Source organism: Geotrypetes seraphini, chromosome 9 (assembly GCF_902459505.1).
Source record: "Geotrypetes seraphini chromosome 9, aGeoSer1.1, whole genome shotgun sequence".
In the NCBI taxonomy this organism is placed as follows: Eukaryota; Metazoa; Chordata; class Amphibia; order Gymnophiona; family Dermophiidae; genus Geotrypetes; species Geotrypetes seraphini.
Genome location: NC_047092.1, coordinates 169526062 through 169546704, shown reverse-complemented (window position 1 = coordinate 169546704; position 20643 = coordinate 169526062). Strand labels below are relative to the sequence as shown.

Below are 20643 nucleotides of genomic sequence, written 5' to 3'. Positions count from 1 at the left end.
AGGAGAAGTTCAAAGTCGTCTATCTGCAGACCGTCCTGGCCCAGGAGATGCACTGGGGGGACGAAGCCGGGGATCTGGGACCGATGGGAAAGGCAAGTACAGGGGTGTCGAAGACTCCAGAAGAGACAGAGCGAGCAGTCCGTGAAGTGTAAGATGCGTGGTAAGCGCGCATGCGCACTCCTGCTGACCACAGCCTGACAGATCAGGGATCAGGGAACACGCAGTAAGAATGCGCATGCACGCTTAGCATTTTATTATATAGATACCTTCCCATGGTGGTAAAATGAAACTAATTTAACAGAACAAATCTAGGACTTCAAGTGCAAAGTGTACATAAAGTAAAATTTTGGTATGATTATAAATTGGGACCAAATTAATTGTTTATTAGACAACCCAGTGGCATTATCATATGATACTGTGCTGTTTGGTATGGCAATGAGAGCAAAAAGTCAGATTTCTTCAAATAATAACAAATTATTACTTATAATGACTGGGCTTGCCATTCAACAAATTACCTATAATTGGAAAAACTGGAGTAGATTAAACTATAATTTCTGGTGGAATTCCTTGTGTCATATTTATAAAATGGAAAGATTTATTGCAATACAGCGAGGATGTTTTAGGAAATTTCAAGATGTGTGGGAGCCATTAACAAAATATTGTACTGATTAGATGACATTTTTTCCCCTTAAATTTACAGGTTCAATTATGAGGGGGGAGGGCAATTTTATTATTACATATTGTACAAGGTATTTGATTATATAATAGGAAAAGGTGGGACGGGTGGGAGATAAGAGCATATCATTTGTATTATTGATGATTATTAAGTGATATATTTATTGTTAATCTGTTTTAACATATTGACACACTTATTGTAAGTTTGAAAATGAATAAAGATTAAAAAAAAATAAATATATATATATATATATATCAATAGGTTTTATGTTTCTCTTAATAATCCATGAGCCACTGGAATATTGGGGTTTCTTGTTTTGCTTTGTCGTTATACCACCAAGATGGCTTATCGTTGGGTTCCATAACAAATTTTTAATAAACTTGAAACTACCTCTCAATACAATGCCTTCCAGCTCATGTGATATGACCTCTGATCTCTGCTTACAAATATCATATTTGGTTCCCCTACATTTAGGGCTCCTTTTACAAAGGTGCGCTAGCGTTTTTAGCGCCCGCACTGGATTAGTGTGTGCTACCCGAAAAACTACCGCCTGATCAAGAGGAGGCGGTAGCGGCTAGTGCGCGTAGCAATTTAGTGCGTGCTATTCCGTGTGTTAAGGCCCTAATGCACCTTTGTAAAAGGAGCCCTGAGTAACAGTAAATCATATGCTGGGGATTACCGTCTATGAGTTTCTGTTACATTTGCATTTTTTTTAAAAGGGAATAAGAATAATTATCAGCTCAGAACCACGGCAGAATGTTGATCTGCAGAAAATCCCCAGTTTTATTTCCCAGCCGTGCATGACTGCATCATGGAGACTGGGGGATGCAGGGAAGGCAGTAGAGAATGACACGGGGACAAATTTGTCCCCATCCCTGCAGGAACTCAATTTCCCCGTCCCCGCAAGTTTTGTTGCTGTCCCTGTCCCTGCCCCATTCCTGTAAGCTCTGCCTTAATTGCACAAGCCTCAAACACTTATGATTTTAAAGTGTTTGAGGCTTAGGCATTGGTGGAATGAGGCATAATGACATCACAATCTGAGCTCTAGAATGTTGCTACTTATGATGCTAAAGTGTTTGAGGCTTGTGCAGATGAGGACAGAGCTCAGGCATTGGTGGAATGAGGCATTATGACATCACAATCTGAGCTCTAGAATGTTGCTAGTTATGATTTTAAAGTATTTGAGGCTTGTGCAGATGAGGACAGAGTTTGCAGGAATGGGGCAGGGACAGGATAAGAATTCGCCAGGACAGCACGGGAAAATGAGTTCCCATGGAGACAGGGAAAAATCTGTCCCCATGTTATTCTCTAGAAGGCAGCTTTCTAGCCTCTAAAAGCAGGGGCTCCTATACATTGCTAAATATGATACTAGGATTATAGCCCAGTGCCAGGGTCCTGGAAAAGATTTTGATGCAAGGTGCTAAACCTCCATGACCAGGATAGGACAAGTGAAAGGTTAAGCCAATTAAAAGTTTCAAGTTTATTAAATATTAAACAACTGAGCGGTTTACAAATATTAATCATAATGATGGAAAGAATATAAAGCGTAAATAAAGAAGGAATAATTAGGAAGGGAAGGAGTAGGAAATACAATGTTTGATAGGATAGGATGGGGAGAGAAGAAAGGGACAACTGCCTAACCATTATCGCAGAACGACTCCCCAGGTACCCCAGTGAAAGGAATGGAAAGGAAAGTGGCCTTAGTGAGTGAAAGATGGACATTGGCGAAAGGAATCTTTAAACAAAAAAAGCTTTTAAATGAGCTTTAAATTTGTCAAGAGTGATTCCAATCTAAGATATGATGGGAGAGCATTCCAGAGGGAAAGGGCCGTTTACTAAAAAAAAAAAAAAAAAAGATAACGCGTAGTATCATAAACATTTGTCGATTGGGGGTTGCAGTGGGGATGGGGGGATCTATTTATTTTAAATATTTATTGTTTACATTATATATAAAATCTAAGCAGATTACAATTAGACAAATAAAATAAGCACATTATAAAGCAAAAGCAATACATATCAATTATCACATCCACATTGCAAGAAATAGATAACTGATTGCAGTTATATTAATCAAATTAAGTAAGTGCTTGCTGAAACAAATAGACCTTCAAAACCTTCCTGAAAATGTGCAAAGAAGTCATTTGTCTTAATTCTAACAAAAAGTTATTCCATAGAGTAGGAGCTGGAGTAACGAACAAATGTGCTCTATCTTCTTCCAAACATAACTGGACGGCAACAAGGAAGATCTAGGAGACATTTACCCTCTGACCTTCAAGTTCTAGTGTTATAGAATATGCCCGATCTGTGCACAACATAGGCACAGGTATTTCAGCCTGGTTTTCATTGGCTTAAATGGATGCGACAGAATGTTAGTCACATGTATGGGTGCTAAGAGTGATTCTACGTACTGTGCATAACTTCAGAGGCGTTGTACTAAGCACCATCCTTTTCAATACCGATTTTTTAGGATAAGGCCCTTAGCGCATGCTAAAGTCAGCCCACTAGCTGAATGGCATTGCCAGAGGTTGTGGTAAGAGCGGAGAGCGTAGCTAGTTTTAAGAAAGGTTTGGACAATTTCCTGGAAGAAAAGTCCAAAGTTTGTTATTGAGAAAGACATGAGGGGAAGCCACGGCTTGCTCTGGATCGGTAGCATGGAATGTTGCTACTCTTTGGGATTCTATAATCTTGCTACTCTTTGAGGATTCCGCATGGAATGTTGCTACTATTTGGGATTCCGGAATCTTGTGTACTCTGAGATAATGGAATGTTCCTACTCCTTGGGTTTTGGCCAGGTACTAGGGACCTGGATTGGCCACCGTGAGAACGAGCTACTGGGCTTGATAGACCATTGGTCTGACCCCTTAAGGCTATTCTTAAGTTCATGCCCATTCTCTGCCCTGACACCCCCTCCCCCAATATAAATATATGCTTTACAGTTAATGCATTCAAATGGCAAAACTAACCCAATATGCATTACTGTGTCTTGCATTAGGCCATTTTCCCCGCTCCTGGCCAAGCTCCACTGGCTTCCGATAATCGCCAGGGTCCACTATAAATGCGCCTGTTTAACTTTCAAAATCCTATATGGTATCCTCCCTCCCTTTATCCCTCTTTCTTGGAATTCCTCAAACCCTAATACCACCAGATCCTCCCACAAATTAAAACTATCCTTCCCCTCGCTAAAAGGCATTTCCCACACAGGAAAGCTAGGGACCTCCCTCCACTTCAAAATCACTGAGCTCTGGAACAACCTTACCTCCCCTCTTCGGAACTTGAGCTCTCTCCAAGTATTCCGCACACATCTGAAAACCTGGCTTTTCTCAAAAAATGTAAGTCTCCCTCCAACTTAGGAATCAAGGAAACTCATATCTTGGCATCCCAAGCCCTCTAAATTTTCTTCACACTTCTACCTCTAACCCTCTGTTGTAGTTCCTTCCTATTTCTCCTACTGTAAACCGCGTCGAGCTCTACGAACGTGGAGATGATGCGGTATACAAACCTAAGGATTAGATTAGATTAGATTAATCATGTTAGCACATGCAGTTTAATAATAGGGCTCCTTAAAGTGTAACAGCCCTGTAGATTCCTGAACTTCCTTTTTCTTCTTTGCTCATTCCTTACTGGAATTTGACATACCGCTTACCAGTAACACTCATATTCTTGATGGGACGCAAACATAAGTACACTCTACATAAAAGGAATGAAAAAACTACCAGTTATTTTCCACTGTGTGTCAGGAAAGAAGAGAACTGAAATCCCAGTCTTTGCTGCTGTCCCTCTTCCTCCTGTCTCGCACGTTGGCATGGCAGTGACATTCAATGGAGGTTACCCCCAGCTGGGTCAATTTTCCACTTTCAAGTATTATCAAGGAAGGCAAATAAGAGGGAGAAGGAGAGGGAAAGCTTGATATGCTCCCAATTTAGCTATTTCAGTGCGTCGAAAATAAACTCTTGGGTGGAAGCAAAGTTGGCGTCTGAACGCATTAGGAAGCTTTGATTGTGATACTTGGGATTACGATGATAGGAAAATATTTCCATTAAGTACCCAAAGTCAAATGAATATTGTCTTGCACTTTTTGTTAGTAATGGAAAATCAATAAAGATTTGTATAAAAAAAAAGTACCCAAAGTCAATATTTGAAATTTATTTAGCACAACTTGATGACATGCCTCATGAAGAAAGTTTGAAATGTGTTAACGAAAATCAATAAAACACTAAAATAGCGCTTTATTACAAATGTGGATGCCTTCAAGCATTTCTATTTTTTGTGGGTCTTTTGACATAACGGACCCCCAAAACATGGACCGTGTCGGGCCCACACCACAGATTTGATACTGTGTATTATTGGATTTGTCAAGTGCACGCATCGCTTTTATCCGTGAATACTTTTCACGATAAACTGCTTGCCGAGATCGTCGCCTCCACAGTTTTGTTTTGTTCTTGGCTGGGAGGGGGTCTGCAATAGGCTAGGAGCCCAGTTGGTTGGTTGGTTTTGGCTCAGGGCTGCTCCTTAGGTGCACTTATGTATAATTATTCTTGTCGGAATCATAGTTGGTGAGAACATACAAGGTCCTGTATCCACCCTCTTCTAACCTCTACTGCCGGTTTCCTTTGAAATTCATTTTTGTTTTCACTGGAAGTACAAGGAACATAATAGAAGGAAATACATAAAACTTGGGATATCTGATCCATCTGCCAGCCCTTCGCTTTTAAAGAAGTTGTAATTGTTTTCTGTTTTCATTAACAGGCAGTGTGCAAGCACATGGAGGTTCTGCAGACCTGTTCCAATTTTGCAACTTTTTATGCACAGGCTGTAGTAACTGAAATATTTGCATTGGTTACACAGAACTTGCTTGTCCTCATATGTTTGACAAATTGTGGCATCTACATTTTAGAGGGCACAGATTTTATGTCCTGGAGGAACCCCAGCTAGTCAGGTTTTCAGGATATAAGAACATAAGAACATAAGAAGTTGCCTCCACTGGGTCAGACCGAGGTCCATCTCGCCCAGCGGTCCGCTCCCGCGGCGGCCCATCAGGTCCGTGACCTGTGAAGTGGTTTCTGCCTATTTCTATAAACTACCTCTAGTTATATCTGTACCCCTCTATCTCCTTATCCTCCAGGAACCTATCCAAACCCTCCTTGAACCCCTGTACAGAGTTCTGGCCTATCACATTCTCTGGAAGCGCGTTCCATGTGTCCACCACCCTCTGGGTAAAAAAGAACTTCCTAGCATTTGTTTTAAACCTGTGAATATTCATGAGTTAGATTTGCATGCAATAGAGGCTCTACCTGGATGGGCATAACAGTTTGCAATTCTCGTGGTAGTCAATAATGCTGATAGAGACATATCTGGTCCTTCAATGTCTTAGGACTTTCCATTCTGTACCTAAAAGAACATAAGCACCTAAGAATTGCCATACTGGTTCAGGCTAACTCAAGCCTGGCTCTTCTCCCAAGCCGCAAGAAGCAACCAGCTAGCTAGGGCAGATATATACACACACACAAAGCCCTAGAGGGGCATAATCGAAAGGGACATCTAAGTCAGTTTACGTCCAACTCGCAAGTCGTCCAAAGTAAAAAACAGCTTAAGACACATGTTCGAAAAATATGTCCAACTTTTTTTTCGTTTCGAAAATCGTCTAACTATACGTCCTGCCGATCTGATCGTCCAAGTGACTAAATCGTCCATCTGTATACCACATTTTCGTCCAAATTTTCGTCCAAGTCCAAAACGCCTAGAACAAGCCCTGTTGGACGTGGGAGGGTTCTGCAAAGTGATGGACTGCACACACAGACATGGCACCTAAATAGTGGAGTACCTTACAGGGCACTGCTTTGAACTTCACAAAAAGGGTGCCATGTCTTCTCCTCCCTACAACTCCCTTATAGGTCATGGTGAGCCCCCCAAACCACCTCCAGAATCCCCTAGACCCACTTATCTACCACCCCAATAGCCCTTATGGCTGCAGGAGCCACTTATATGCCAGTAAAAAAGTGTTTTGGGGGTGTATAGGTGAGTGCACATGTTTAAGTATCAATGCAGTGATTACAGGGGCTTATGGGCATGGGTCCTCCTGTCCATGAGTCCCTAACCCACCCCCAAAATGACTTAAGCTGCCTCTATGCTGGACGACTAGGCTTTCCTATGCCAGGCGGCCATGTGATGATGGTCTGGAGGCTGAATTTTTAAAGATGTGATTAATATTTTTATGGGGGTGGGAGGGGGGTCGGTGATCACTGGGGTAGTGTGTGGGAGTCTGTATTATGTGTTTTCAGTGCTTATCTGGTGAGTTTAGATGGGTTTTTGTGACTTAGACCATGTTTTACATGGTCCAAGTTCCGTCGATTGTGGGCTGTATAACTTTCGGTTATACATGCTGTACGACTAAGTCTAAGCCGGCCCACGTCCCGCCCAATTCCCGCCCTCGACACTCCTCCCGAAACGCCCCGTTTAGCTTTGGTCGTTCAGCGGCACTATGAAGGCCTAGATCGTTTAGAAATACGTCCAAAACCCGTTTTTAGTATCAGCACTTGGACGTTTTTGAGAAATGTTCATCCAAGTGCCGACTTAGGCCGGTTTCTGGACGTATTTCTCTTTCGATTATGAGCCCCCTAGAGTCTATAAAGTTGGGGGCCCAAATTTCAGACTAACATGCAATTTATAGAAGAGTGCCAGTTGTTAAATTAGGCACTAATTGACATTAACTACCAAGGTTTGCCGTGCTATGTTTTTACCATACCACGTCTGACAACATAGCAGAGTGGTTAAAACTACAGCCTTAGCACCCTGAGGTTGTGGGTTCAAACCCAAGCTGCTTCTTGTGACCCTGCGCAAGTCACTTAATGCTTGAGTATCTGAATAAATTCATGTAAACTGCTCTAAGTTCCCTTGGGAGAACTGTATAGAAAATTGAATAAACAATACGATTGAAATTAACTACCAATAATATCTCTTAAGTGGAGTTAATTGGTACTAATCTGTAGTTATGTGTGCAAGTGCACTTAAGTGCTATTCTATAAATTAACTGACCAAATATTGGGCCAGGAAGGCTACTTGCCAATGAAATAACACTTTAGGGCCTAACCATTCGGCAGGAATTGCCTAATGGTTAGTTAAATGGTCTACAACCCAGGGGAACTGGGTTCGATTCCCTGTTCAGTTCCTTATGACTCTGGAGAAGTCACGTAACTCTCTGTTGCCCCAGGTGCAAAATAAATACCTGTATATAATCAGGGCAGGATTAATTTGTCGAGGGCCCCTCAGCACACAGGTACACTGGGTCCCCCCTGCCCCACCCCACCCCACTGTGCGCCCAGGTGGAAACAGGAAGCTGAGTCAGAGGGAAGCTTTGGGCAAACAGCACCGCTTGCACAATTACAGTTCCTGTTGCCTTTCTTACCTGTGTTGCTTCCTTGTCTTACTTTCCGTCGATGGGGGGGGGGAAGGCAGCGTTGCCGATTGGGGGGGAGGGGCGCATTGCCGATCGGAGGGGACCACGTTGCCAATCGATGCTGGAGGGGCCCATCGCCGTTTGGAAAAAACAATGTTGATGCCCTCCTTCATCAGGCCCCCCTGACAATTTCGGGCCCTTGGCACGTACCTACTTGGCCTATTGGTTAATCCTGCCCTGTATATAATATGTAAACTGCTTTGAGTGCAACCACAAAAAGGCAGTATATCAAACCCCATCCCCCCCCCCCCCATTAGCACATGCTAACCATGCAGTATCCATTTATTTGTTTGTTGGAGGGGGTGTGCTGGCACTAACATGTGCCAAAAAAATAATACTGAGAATGCAGGAGACCTTAGCGCCTCCTAAATAGGCCACGTTCTGATGCAAATATTAGCACACAGCCAGAAAATGAAATAACTGAAAAAAGGCTGAATTTGGCCCATTTAATAGCACAAGTTTGGTAAAAGGACCCCTTAAGCAGCCGTCTAGTGCTGAAAATGAGAGCTGAAATCTGACTCACTGCTAGAAATGGAAATATTTCTTGGAATTCCTCAAACCCTAATACCGCCAGATCCTCCCACAAATTAAAACTATCCTTCCCCTCGCTAAAAGGCATTTCCCACACAGGAAAGCTAGGGACCTCCCTCCACTTCAAAATCACTGAGCTCTGGAACAACCGTACCTCCCCTCTTCAGAACTTGAGCTCTCTCCAAGTTTTCCGCAAACATCTGAAAACCTGGCTTTTCTCAAAAAATGTAAGTCTCCCTCCAACTTAGGAATCAAGGAAACTCTTATATCTTGGCATCCCAAGTCCTCTAAATTTTCTTCACACTTCTACCTCTAACCCTCTGTTGTAGTTCCTTCCTATTTCTCCTACTGTAAACCGCGTCGAGCTCTACGAACGTGGAGATGATGCGGTATACAAACCTAAGGATTAGATTAGATGAGGGTCATTTCATAAATAATGCACACTATTTTTTTTTTTTTTAATTTACATGTTTTATTTTTTTCAAGTATTTCTTTACAATCCTTCAATATAGTCTCCCTGCTTTGCAATGACTGAGTCCCAGTGTCCGGAAAGCTTCATTATTCCATCCAAGACACTGTTTTTGTTCAGTTGCTGAATGTCTCGGGTAACGGCGGAAGAAAGCTCTTCCAGAGATGCAAAACGATGCCCACGCATAGGTTGTTTCAACTTTCAAGTATTATCAAGGAAGGCAAATAAGAGGGCGAAGGAGAGGGAAAGCTTGATATGCTCCCAATTTAGCTATTTTAGGAGAGATGATGATTGGAGGCTGGGAATGCTGGACACCATGGGTAGAGAGAGGGGGTAAGGAACAAGGGAAAAAGGCTGATGCTAAATGCCATGGGGGGAGGGGATGGAAGGTAGGAAGAAAGAAATTATGGGTATCATGGAGGGGAAGGGAAGAGATGGAAGAAAGAGATGCTGAAGACCATGGTTGGGAGGGGGAGTGCTAGGGGGTTGAAAGGAAGGGAAGGACAGAGATGCTGGACACTGAGGGGGAAGGACTATGGGATTGTAGGGAAGGCTTGGTGGCAAAGCTGGGATAAAGTTAGGGCACCCCTAAACAAAAAGGTGTTCTGCTGACCTTGGATAGTGATGTAGCATGAGAAGCATTAACAGACAATTTTACCTCTGTATGAGGAAGAAGCAGGTTTTTTGTCACCTGGTATTTTCAGAAGTTATTGTAGAATTGTCTGAAGGAAAGTACACTTCCCCCTCTGTATTCATGGTGATAAGGGAACAGCATGGCAGCGAATACAGAAAAACTGCAAATAACTTTTTGTATGCTATTTGCAGTTTTCCTGTAGAAAATCCTAGATAAGACACAAAACCGCGAATAACCTCATTTTCTCTGTGCATCACTGGGAGCAGCAATTTCCTGCTCCCTGAGAGATCTGACAATGAACCCTCACCATTATCAACAGATAATAATCAATTCACTTTGCTTTTCCTGACCCGATTTAGAAGCCGACAATGATGGCCAATGCATGTATCATTCGGTAACAAGCGAACGTTTGCCCACCCGCTTTCTTCACCAACACACAAGAAAGCCTTTTAGAAAAGCAGGGCCAGGAAGGCAAGTACGAGGGAATCCAAGCTCACCGACACTGTCAGTTTACACACCTCGGCCAGTAGCTGCAACGAGTAATGCCTTTTACCAGACCTAAAATCATTTGCAAAGCCTCAAGGCAACCCTACAGAACGCTGAGAGGATCGATTTTTCCCTGTACAATGCTGGGAGCAGCGATTTCCTGTGCCGTAAACTTGGGGGCGGAGCCTGCAAACGAAAAACCGCGGTTAATGAAACCGCGAATACGGAGGGGGAAGTGTAATCTATTACCCTTCAGCAACTCAATAGTAGAAATTTATAAACGTACAGAGAGAACATTGAACTGTAGATATGTTATCATGTTTATTTTAATATGACTGCTAATTACATGGTTATTAAACCATGCTGTATGGTTGTTGCACAGTGGCAGCCAGATTTTCGAGAAACCGCATGTAAATTAGTTGTGTCGCACAGCCTCGCAGGAGTGTCTGTTTGATAGAAATGGAAAAAAAAAAAATCCTCTCTATAAATGGGGCTTGAGAAGGACTTTGGTTTATACTTTTGGATGCTGTAGGACCATTATCAGAGAAAAAGCATATTTTGATGCCTTTTGCCATGTGTATATTTAAATAATTCACTGGATGAGATGATTTCTGAATGTGCTCATGTTATTCATACTTAAAGATCTTGTTAGAGTTTAAAATGATGGCAACGATTTATAATAAGTAGACACTAGTGATAAATGATAACAGAAATTCTCCTGCGGTTGTATGCTATGCGTCTATTAATTCCAGAGGAGTTTATCATGATTAGCTGTAATAGCATTCCAGCAAGTGCTGGGAGTAAAGAGATGTAAATGAGCTCATGAATAGTAATTAGTATTGGAAGCATAAGGGGGTGTGGTCTGAAAGACAGGTCAGCAATCTTGTGGATGGTTCCATGCTTCAGAAATTGGCATTGATAGTCGGGAAGTGTCTGTTGCCCTGGCTATCATGTAAAAAAAAGTGCTAAATGTGTTTTTAGACCCTTTATTAATTAATTAATTATGTATTGCATTCTTGAGTTCTAACTCAGGCCATTTCTATTTGCTAAGGCATGGTTTGGCTAAGACAGGTGGGGGGCACCCTTGGGCCTCGAGGGCTACAACCCAGTAAGTTTTTCGGGGTTTCCCCAATGAATATGCATGAGATCTATTTACATACAATGAACGCACTGCATGCAAATCAATCTCATACATAGTCATTGGGGAAATCCTGAAAAGCCAACTGGGTTGTGGCTTTCGAGGACTAAGGTTTCCTCCCCTGGTGTAAGAGCTCTTGACTTTGTCCAGTACCTTCAAACCTTCTGACAGTCATCTTTCCCCTGGGTTCATTTGATAGAAACGCAGGAAAATGTGATAACATCCATAGATAATACACTGCATCTCCTGAATTCTATATATTGTGTCAGAATAAGGCAGAACTGGCATCTCTCCTCCCTCCCAAGCATGGAGGGGTCTCTTAAATGCATTCCCCCCCCACCCATACTGGTTGTCACCCGAAGCGAGAAGGGTCTCCCTCTGCTTCTCGCACTGGCCTCAGCTCTCTCTCACTCTCTGATGCCACTTCCTGTTCATGGGACCAGGAAGTGGCATCATAGGGCTTGCAGCTGGCTTGGGTAGCAAGTAAGAGATCCTGCTCACTCTGATGACAACTAGAAGAGGTACGGGAGGGAGGAGAATGAATTTAAAAGATATTCCTCCACTGGGGAAGGGGGGAGGCCCAGGTGCCTCCATACTGGGTGCCATCCCTTCTCGCTGTGCCACTGAATGGCATCCAGATTTAGGCATGATCCTGAGATGCAAGCGCAACTTAATTGACTTCTATAATGCTTTGTGCCCAAATCCCATAGTTTGCAGTTCGGAAGGAGGAGTCACCATGAGTGGGACATCGGTATATCAGGAATAATCTGAAAAGTTGTGCACACTGTTACAGAATAATGTTTCAGAATAAGGGGGAGGGGCGAAGGGGTGGCTGCCCTGGGCGCCATGTTGAGGGGGCACCGGCCCCCCCTCCTCCTTTCTGCCCCGCCTCTTCCTACTCGTCCCCTTTGCCACGTGCGAGCCCCTTCCCTTCCCCCGCACCTCTAGTTGAAGTTGTTGCTTGCGGCGGTCAACAATGCGCTCCTCACGACCCCCGTCGGCTCTCCCGCTGACGTCACTTCCGGGTGCCACGCAAAGGAAGTGACATCAGAGGGAGAGCTGACTGCCATAAGCAACAACTTCAACTAGAAGAACGGGGGGAGGGAAGGGGGAAAGGTACATGTGGCAGGGGGGATCAGGGAAGAAGCGGGGGGGGGGCAGAGATGAGGGCGGGGAGGGGCGCCTCTCACCCTCACTACGCCAATGCCCAACTTGGACAACATGCATTTACACCAGTCTTCAGCGGGTATAAGTCTGGGGCTCAAAGTTAGGGTGAGAGTGCAGGAAGAGTGATTCTATAAAAGGTGCACCCAGTGACAGACCGCCCCGGGCGCTATCTTGGTGGGGGAGCCGGCACCTCGCCTCCTCTCTGTCCCCCCCCCCGTACCTCTTTAACATCTCTTTTAAAAAAAAATGCTCATTGGGTGCCAATATCCCACTGGATTACCTATAAAATAGCATTACTCTCATTTAAGATCTGCCAATCTAACCTGCCTACTTTTCTGGACAGGTTACTGATCCCTTATACTCCATCCAGAACTCTGCGGTCCTCTGACCGAGACCTTTTCTCACTACCATCTCTTAAAGTTATCGGCACGAGACGAGCAGAAATATTTTTAGTAGCTGCGCCTCAATCATGGAATTCTTTGCCCGGAGATAGTAGAGGAGAAGCTGCTCTAGAAAACATTTCTTTGTAAAGATGCTTTCGAACATTAAGGGCTGCTTTTACTAAGCTGTACTAGCGGTTTTATCGCACGCTACATTGCCGTGCACGCTGGACGCTAACGCCACCATTGAGCTGGCGTTAGTTCTAGCCGTGTAGCGCGGGGCTAGCACGCGCTAATATTCTGCGTGCGCTAAAAATGCTACCGCAGCTTAGTAAAAGGAGCCCTAAAATTCATCAATCGAATTTATTTTTGTAGATTTTCTGTTTTTTTAAAACATGTTTGCTTCTGATTTTAGCCCCTCCCTATCATGTGATCCTTTTATCTTTTTCTATAATTTTGGACTTCCACCCCCCCTCTCCCATTGTTGTCTGTAAGTCTGTCTCTTTTTGTTAACGTATGTGTGCTAATGTTGCTGTTACCCCTTTTTATATTTGTAATTCGCTTTGAAACGATGTTATAAGCATTTGCATCAAATTTTAATAAACATGAAACATTAACTCTTCGCTGGTGTGAGCAGCATCTCCAACCTGCGGCTCGCTCCGGCCTCCGCTCTCCTTCTGAAGTCATTTCCTAGGGTCGAAAAATGTGCTGTAAACATAACATAAGAACAAGAAAACGAGAGGCACATGGAGATGTCTGAACCGACTTTCAGTTGCATATACTTTTAATAGCAGTTGTCCAAAAGTCCAAAACCAAGTCCTTGATATGTAAAATAAATATAGTCCTGACTAGGATCCAAGTTTCGACAACAGTGTCACGTTCCTCGCGGGACAATAACAGACTTAGCTATTATGAACATATGGTTAAGTACCATCATTTCTCAGGCCCATTCATATATGTCTTTTAGGAAACTGCTAAAAACTGATTTGTTTGATAAATTTGTAAACTGATAAGAACATAAGAACATAAGCAGTGCCTCTGCCGGGTCAGACCACAGGTCCATCCTGCCCAGCAGTCCGCTCCCGCGGCGGCCCAAACAGGTCATGACCTGTCTGTATCACCAGAAGGGGCTCCCTTGCCACCTTGGTTTCTCATTTAAGTCCTGTCTTCCTATCGAAGTCCTAACCCTCCGGTCTTGCACATGCACGACCTGGTTTGGTTTCTACTCATTACCTGGTTAGCTTTCTATACTTGTGTTACATCCCAGCTCCTCCCTCAGTATCCCATGATCCCTTTATCCTTCAGGAATCCGTCCAATCCCAATCCCTGTACCGTGATGTTTTAGAATCCTGATGGGTAAATAGTATATTGTTCTTATAGTGTGTTTTTAGTTGATTTTAATGCATTTTTATATATTTATAACATTTTTATTGAAGAAATCAGTAAATATACAATAATATAATACAATAAAATAGTCATTACATTAAAATTCATCATATTAATTTCCATCAAATATCTTTCATTTCTTCAAAATATATTTGCAAAATACCCATTACATCTCTCAATACCATCCCCTTAATTCCTATCCCCTTCCCTTTTCCCTATTGACCTCTCCCCCATCCTCCCCCCAAATTTAGTTTATAACTTTTTATTGAAAGAATCATATTAAAGCCCCCAAACCCAATGAAAGTTGATAAAAATAAAGAATAATAAAAGTAAAGAACTGGAATTTTAGATAAATAAGCATAGCTTCAATGTAAATCATTAAGAATTAAACTTCTCACCTTAGTTCAAAGATTCTGAATATACAGATCCCAAATTTCCATAAATATACGAATTTTCCTAGCCGAACGCCTAACTTCCCAAGTCTCAAATAACAATAGACGATGAAATTGATTCCTAAATCAATTGTATTTTACTCACTGATTGAATAATTTTTATTGTATGTGAACTGCCTAGAACAGGGATCTCAAAGTCCCTCCTTGAGGGCCGCAATCCAGTCGGGTTTTCAGGATTTCCCCAATGAATATGCATTGAAAGCAGTGCATGCACATAGATCTCATGCATATTCATTGGGGAAATCCTGAAAACCCGACTGGATTGCGGCCCTCAAGGAGGGACTTTGAGACCCCTGGCCTAGAACTATGTGGTATGGCGGTATACAGAAATAAAATAATAATTATTATTATTACAATCTGCTATTTTTTTTCATGTGCTTGGCGCACATCTAGTGCCTTGAAAGGTACAATGTCAGGCCAGAATACATGATGAAGGGTCAAATGACCACCAGCCAGAAATAACAGAGACCAAGAAGAGATCATATAATTGCATGAATCTGTGTAACAAGTACAATCCTAGTCAGTTATTCGCTTGAATCATGGGGCTCCTTTTACTAAGGTGCCCTAGCGTTTTTAGCGCACGCAGGATATTACTGCACGCTACGCTTCACAGAGAGAGTGGTTGATCATTGGAACAAGCTTCCAGTGCAGGTGATCGAGGCAGACAGCATGCCAGACTTTAAGAATAAATGGGATACCCATGTGGGATCCCTATGAGGGTCAAGATAAGGAAATTGGGTCATTAGGGCATAGACAGGGGGTGGGTAAGCAGAGTGGGCAGACTTGATGGGCTGTAGCCCTTTTCTGCCGTCATCTTCTATGTTTCTATGTTACACGGCTAGAACTAATGCCAGCTCAATGCTGGCATTAAGGTCTTGTGCGCACGGCAATTCAGCGCGCGTTAATGCCCCAACTCAGTTTAGTAAAAGGAACCCCTAGTGATCAGGTCTTCATAGTCACAAATGCTCCTTCCTGCAGCTAGGATTGTACTTGTTACACCTATTTAGAAACATAGAAACATAGAAAAATGACGGCAGAAAAGGGCCATAGCCCATTAAGTCTGCCCACTCTATCGACCCTCCCCCTTAACCCTCTGAGAGATCATACTCTCATGACCCATCCCCTTAACTCTACCCTCTTAGAGATCCGACATGGGCATCCCGTTTATTCTTAAAATCTGGCACGCTGCTGGCCTCGATCACCTGCACTGGGAGCTCATTCCAATGGTTAACCACTCTTTCTGTAAAGAAGTACTTCCTGGTGTCGCCATGAAATTTTCCGCCCCTGATTTTCAGCGGATGCCCTCTTGTGGCCGAGGGCCCTTTAAGAGAGAAAATATCATCTTCCACCTCGAGACGACCAGAGGGCCGCCGCGTGAGCAGACTGCTGGGCATGATGGACCACTGGTCTGACTCAGCAGTGGCAATTCTTATGTTCTAATGTTTCAATGTCTACCAGTGCCCGAGACCACTTAGGCACCACCGGGCATGATTCTGTAAATGGTGCCTAGAGGATAATTGACAATTGTGCTCCTCATTGCCTAGAAGTTAGGCGCCATTTATAGAATCAGAGCCAATGTGCATAATGTCTATTTATTTATTAACTTACCCCTCCCTCTTTTAAAAAACTTTAGCGTGATTCTTAGTGCTGGCCGCGGCACTTATAGGTTTGACACTCATAGGAACTCTATGAGTATCAGAGCTGTTACCACTGCGGCCGGCGCTAAAACCATATTACGGTTTTGCAAAAGTGGGGGTTATTTATTTATTTAAAAAGCTTTTAGCCTGCTTAAATCCTAAGTGGGTTTCAAAATACAAATGATATATAAAATACATTAAAAAAAATACATCATTAAAACAAAAATAAAAACAGTAACATATTACTCTTACATCTTCCCCCCAAAAAAACAAAAAAAAAAAAACATACTTCTTCCCTCAAGAAAAGAAAAACTTCACTAATCATAGAATAGCAACTAAGGCCTAGATCAGGGCTGCCCAAGTCCAGTCCTCGAGATCTACTGGCAGACCATGTTTTCAGGATATCCACAATGAACATGCATGAGGGAGATTTGCATACCAAGAAGGCAGTGCAGGCAAATCTCTCTCGTGCATATTCATTATAGATATCCAGAAAACCTGTCCTGTCAGTAGATCTCGAGGACCGGACTTGGGCAGCCCTGGCCTAGATTCACTAACCTCATGGATCCGATCCGATCCATGAGGTGGCTGGACGCCTGATTCACAACGCTTCCGCGTGCTAATGAGGACGATCGGAGGCACGCCCCAAACCGACCACACGGATCACTGAAGAGCGACCCTGACGCATACGCAGACCATCTTCTTTGCCTGTAGATGGTCCGCGCATGCGCTTGCTCTCCGAAAACTACTTTGCTTTCCGTAAACTTTTTCTTCTTTTTTTACTTGCGAGCCCGTGGTTTTAACCTGTGGGTTTATAGCGGGGCTGCACTGCTGCGTGTTCTGGGACAGAACACGCCGTAATGCAGCCCCGCTTTATAATAATAATAATAATTATTATTTATTTATATGCCGCCATGCCGGGGAGGTTCTAAGCGGCTCACAGCATGAAGCTAATAAAAGATATGGAGAACTTGGAATACGAGGAACGACTTAAGAGGCTGGGATTGTTCTCCCTTGAGAAAAGGAGACTGCGAGGGGATATGATCGAGACTTTCAAAACACTGAAAGGAATCGACAAAATAGAGCAGGAAAAACAATTGTTTACAATGTCCAATGTGACACGGACAAGAGGACATGGACTGAAGCTAAGGGGGGGACAAGTCCAGGACAAATATCAGGAAGTTCTGCTTCACGCAACGAGTGATGGACACCTGGAATGCTCTCCCAGAGGAGGTTATTGCGGAATCCACCGTTCTAGGATTTAAAAGCAAATTAGATGCACATCTCCTTACGAGAGGCATAGAGGGATATGGGTGACTAAAATTACACCAAGTGTATACCTGGCTGGGCCTCCGCGTGTGTGGATCGCCGGACTTGATGGACCGAAGGTCTGATCCGGAGATGGCAGTTCTTATGTTCTTATGTTTATGTTCTAAAAACAATACATACATACATTTTCAATAAAAATCTCAATAAAATACAATAAAAGGCAGTACATACATTAAAACCACAGGCTTGAAGGGCAGCAGAGGGCAGGATTGCTTTCGGAACACTATTGCCCAGCTCCCCTTAGTTATCGTAGCTCTTTTTTTTTTTTTTTTTTTGATGGGTGCAAGCCGACCCTTCTGCAAACTTCTAATTTAGCATTCAGGCTGGAAAAGTGCGCCTCCTTCCTGCAGACTAGCGCTTGCTGCTTGAGAATTGCAGGAGAATCGGGGCAGGGAGCAGGGCAGAAAGCAGTGTTTTTGCACAAGCGACTGGTCCTCAGCATTCACTTGTTTTTTGGATCGGCCAGCCCAGTCGGTGTGCCTGAATTTGTTTAGTGAATCGAGGCCCTTCCTACTTTGCATGCCGTTCCCCCTCCTTTGCATGCGTGCTTTGGATCGGGTGCGGATAATCTCGGGAGGAAGGTTAGTGAATCGGGTCGGTGTCACAAAGTGGTCGGGACATGATCGGTGGGCTTATTGAATCTAGCCCTATGATCGGTTGTAACATAGTAGATGACGGCCGATAAAGACCCGAATGGTCCATCCAGTCTGCATATGTAAATGCTAATTGGTGCCAATTAGCACCAATTAACTCAAGCCAATAATTAGGTGTTCACTTCAATTAGCAACCAATTATTAAATTAAGTTGTGCACACAACTACCCTTATTCTATAACTTGCCTGTGGAAATGTGCACACCAGGCATACATTTGGGCATGCATGTTTTTAGAAACTAGGAGTGTTTAATGCAGGATTTAATGCATATTAGCAGCTTGACTAAGATATTAGCTGCTATTTAATATAAGTTTAAGTTTATTAGGTTATCTAAGCGGTTTTTACAATCAGGTACTCTAGCATTTTTCCTTATCTGTCCTCACAGTCTATCTAACGTACCTGGGGCTATGGAGGACTGAGTGACTTGCCCAGGGTCACAAGGAGCAGCGCGGGGTTTGAACCCACAACCCCAGGGTGCTGAGGCTGTAGCTTCAACCACTGCGCCACACACTCCTCCTTAACCCTTAACATGCATTATAACTTGTGTTCAGCACCTAGCACAGATTAATACATAGGTCTATTTGTGCTAAATGTATAAACTGAGCAAGTTCTTAGTGTGTTGGGAAAATCCTTGACCATAGCAGCCCCTAAAATTCATGTCTGATTTATTTGTAGGTGTCGATGGCTTGTATGATCGTTTTCCTGAAATCCATTTGGAGGACATGCCAGACTCTGACCGAGAGGCAAGCTTATTGCTTAGTGCTCAAGAACCATCTTCCCCAGCGACCTCAAGTGATGACTTCACACTCCATGAGGGATCACCTTACAAAGCCCCCATCTACATTCCGGATGACATTCCCATTCCCCCTGAATTTGAGCTCCGAGAGTCAAACGTTCCCGGAGCAGGATTAGGAATATGGACAAAGCGGAAAATAGAAGTTGGTGAAAAATTTGGACCATACGAAGGAGAGCAGCGAACATACCTCAAAGATCCCGGTTATGGGTGGGAGGTAAGAAATGTTCAAGTTAGCATTGTGTACGTTTCTTAAGAAGTTCGTTGTAGAAGAAGCTGGTGCCGGTACCTAAGAACGTAAGTACTGATTAAAATCACCAATTTGAGTAAGTGCAGGAAAGTAGAAATATTAGGACTGATTTATGACTATTTCTCTACCTTAAATATATTTCTCTAACAGAGAGAAATATATTTTATAAAGACATCTTAGTCTGGGGAAAAGCCCTGCCTGTTTATAGCTTAGCTCTGTATATTATATATATTCAAGGACAGAAATTCATAACATTTAAAAGCAAATTGGAATTTTATTTCTTACAGAGCAGAATTAATTATAAAATTAAACAGGTAATGCAGTAAATGAAGCTACAAACAGGATCTTTACAAACAAGGGAAATGTGCCAATAATTCATATTCAGTGATTTTTTTAAAAAATTTGTAATTAGGACTCCACAATATGGGGGTCGTTTTACTAAGGTGCGCTAACCGACTTACCCCCCCCCCTCTTTTACAAAAGTGCGCTATGCTTTTTAGCGTGTGCACTAAACCCGTGCTAAACGCTAACGCGGGCATGTTATCCCATGGACGCGTTAGCGGGCGCATTGATTTAGATAAAACGCTTAGCGCACCATGGTAAAAGAGGGACTTAGTGCGCACTGAATGCTAACTTGTCCATAGAATATAATGGGTGCGTTCGCGTTTAGCGCGTTCTAAATCAGTTAGCGTTTCTTAGAAAAAGGACCCCACAGTCTATACTGAAATTGTTTGAAATTTCATACAAGTAGTACAAAGTAGAATAATTTTATTATCTAATAGTTGTTAAAATATAAGAAATTAATTTTATTACAGTATTTTATACAACATAGCATATAATCTTTAAAAAAAATGAATAGAAAAATTTCTATCCAAGAGTACTTACAGGAAATATAAAGTAATATGCACCTTTAGCTAATCTGTGTATATTATTAGACCTTTCCATGAGTTCCCCCCCCCCCCCACCAGCCAGTCTGTCTTTTCAAAGAAATCTCTATTGAACAAGCATAATACATATGTAGATGGATCAACCTGATTATTAGGTCCATTGTATGCCAAAATATCTCACACATTTCCTGAAAAGCAGACCAAAAGGGGGCAGGAATTTTCCAAGGCCTGACTCGAAAGCCACTATGTTCAGCATAGTTATACCCTCTTGCAATCATTATATACTACAGTTAATGGAAGAGACTTTACAATAAGCACAGGAT

The 20643-nt window shown here is 42.9% G+C and overlaps 1 protein-coding gene across 3 annotated transcripts in view; it reads left to right on the top strand.

Annotated features, from left to right (window-relative positions):
* The window catches only part of MECOM (MDS1 and EVI1 complex locus), a 759237-nt gene that overhangs the window by 304669 nt on the left and 433925 nt on the right, over positions 1 to 20643 (top strand). For all 3 annotated transcript variants that reach the window (XM_033957747.1, XM_033957746.1, XM_033957745.1), the window contains exon 2: positions 19066 to 19400. In XM_033957747.1, the coding sequence (XP_033813638.1) occupies positions 19066 to 19400 (335 nt within the window). The remainder of the gene's footprint in view (positions 1 to 19065; positions 19401 to 20643) is intronic.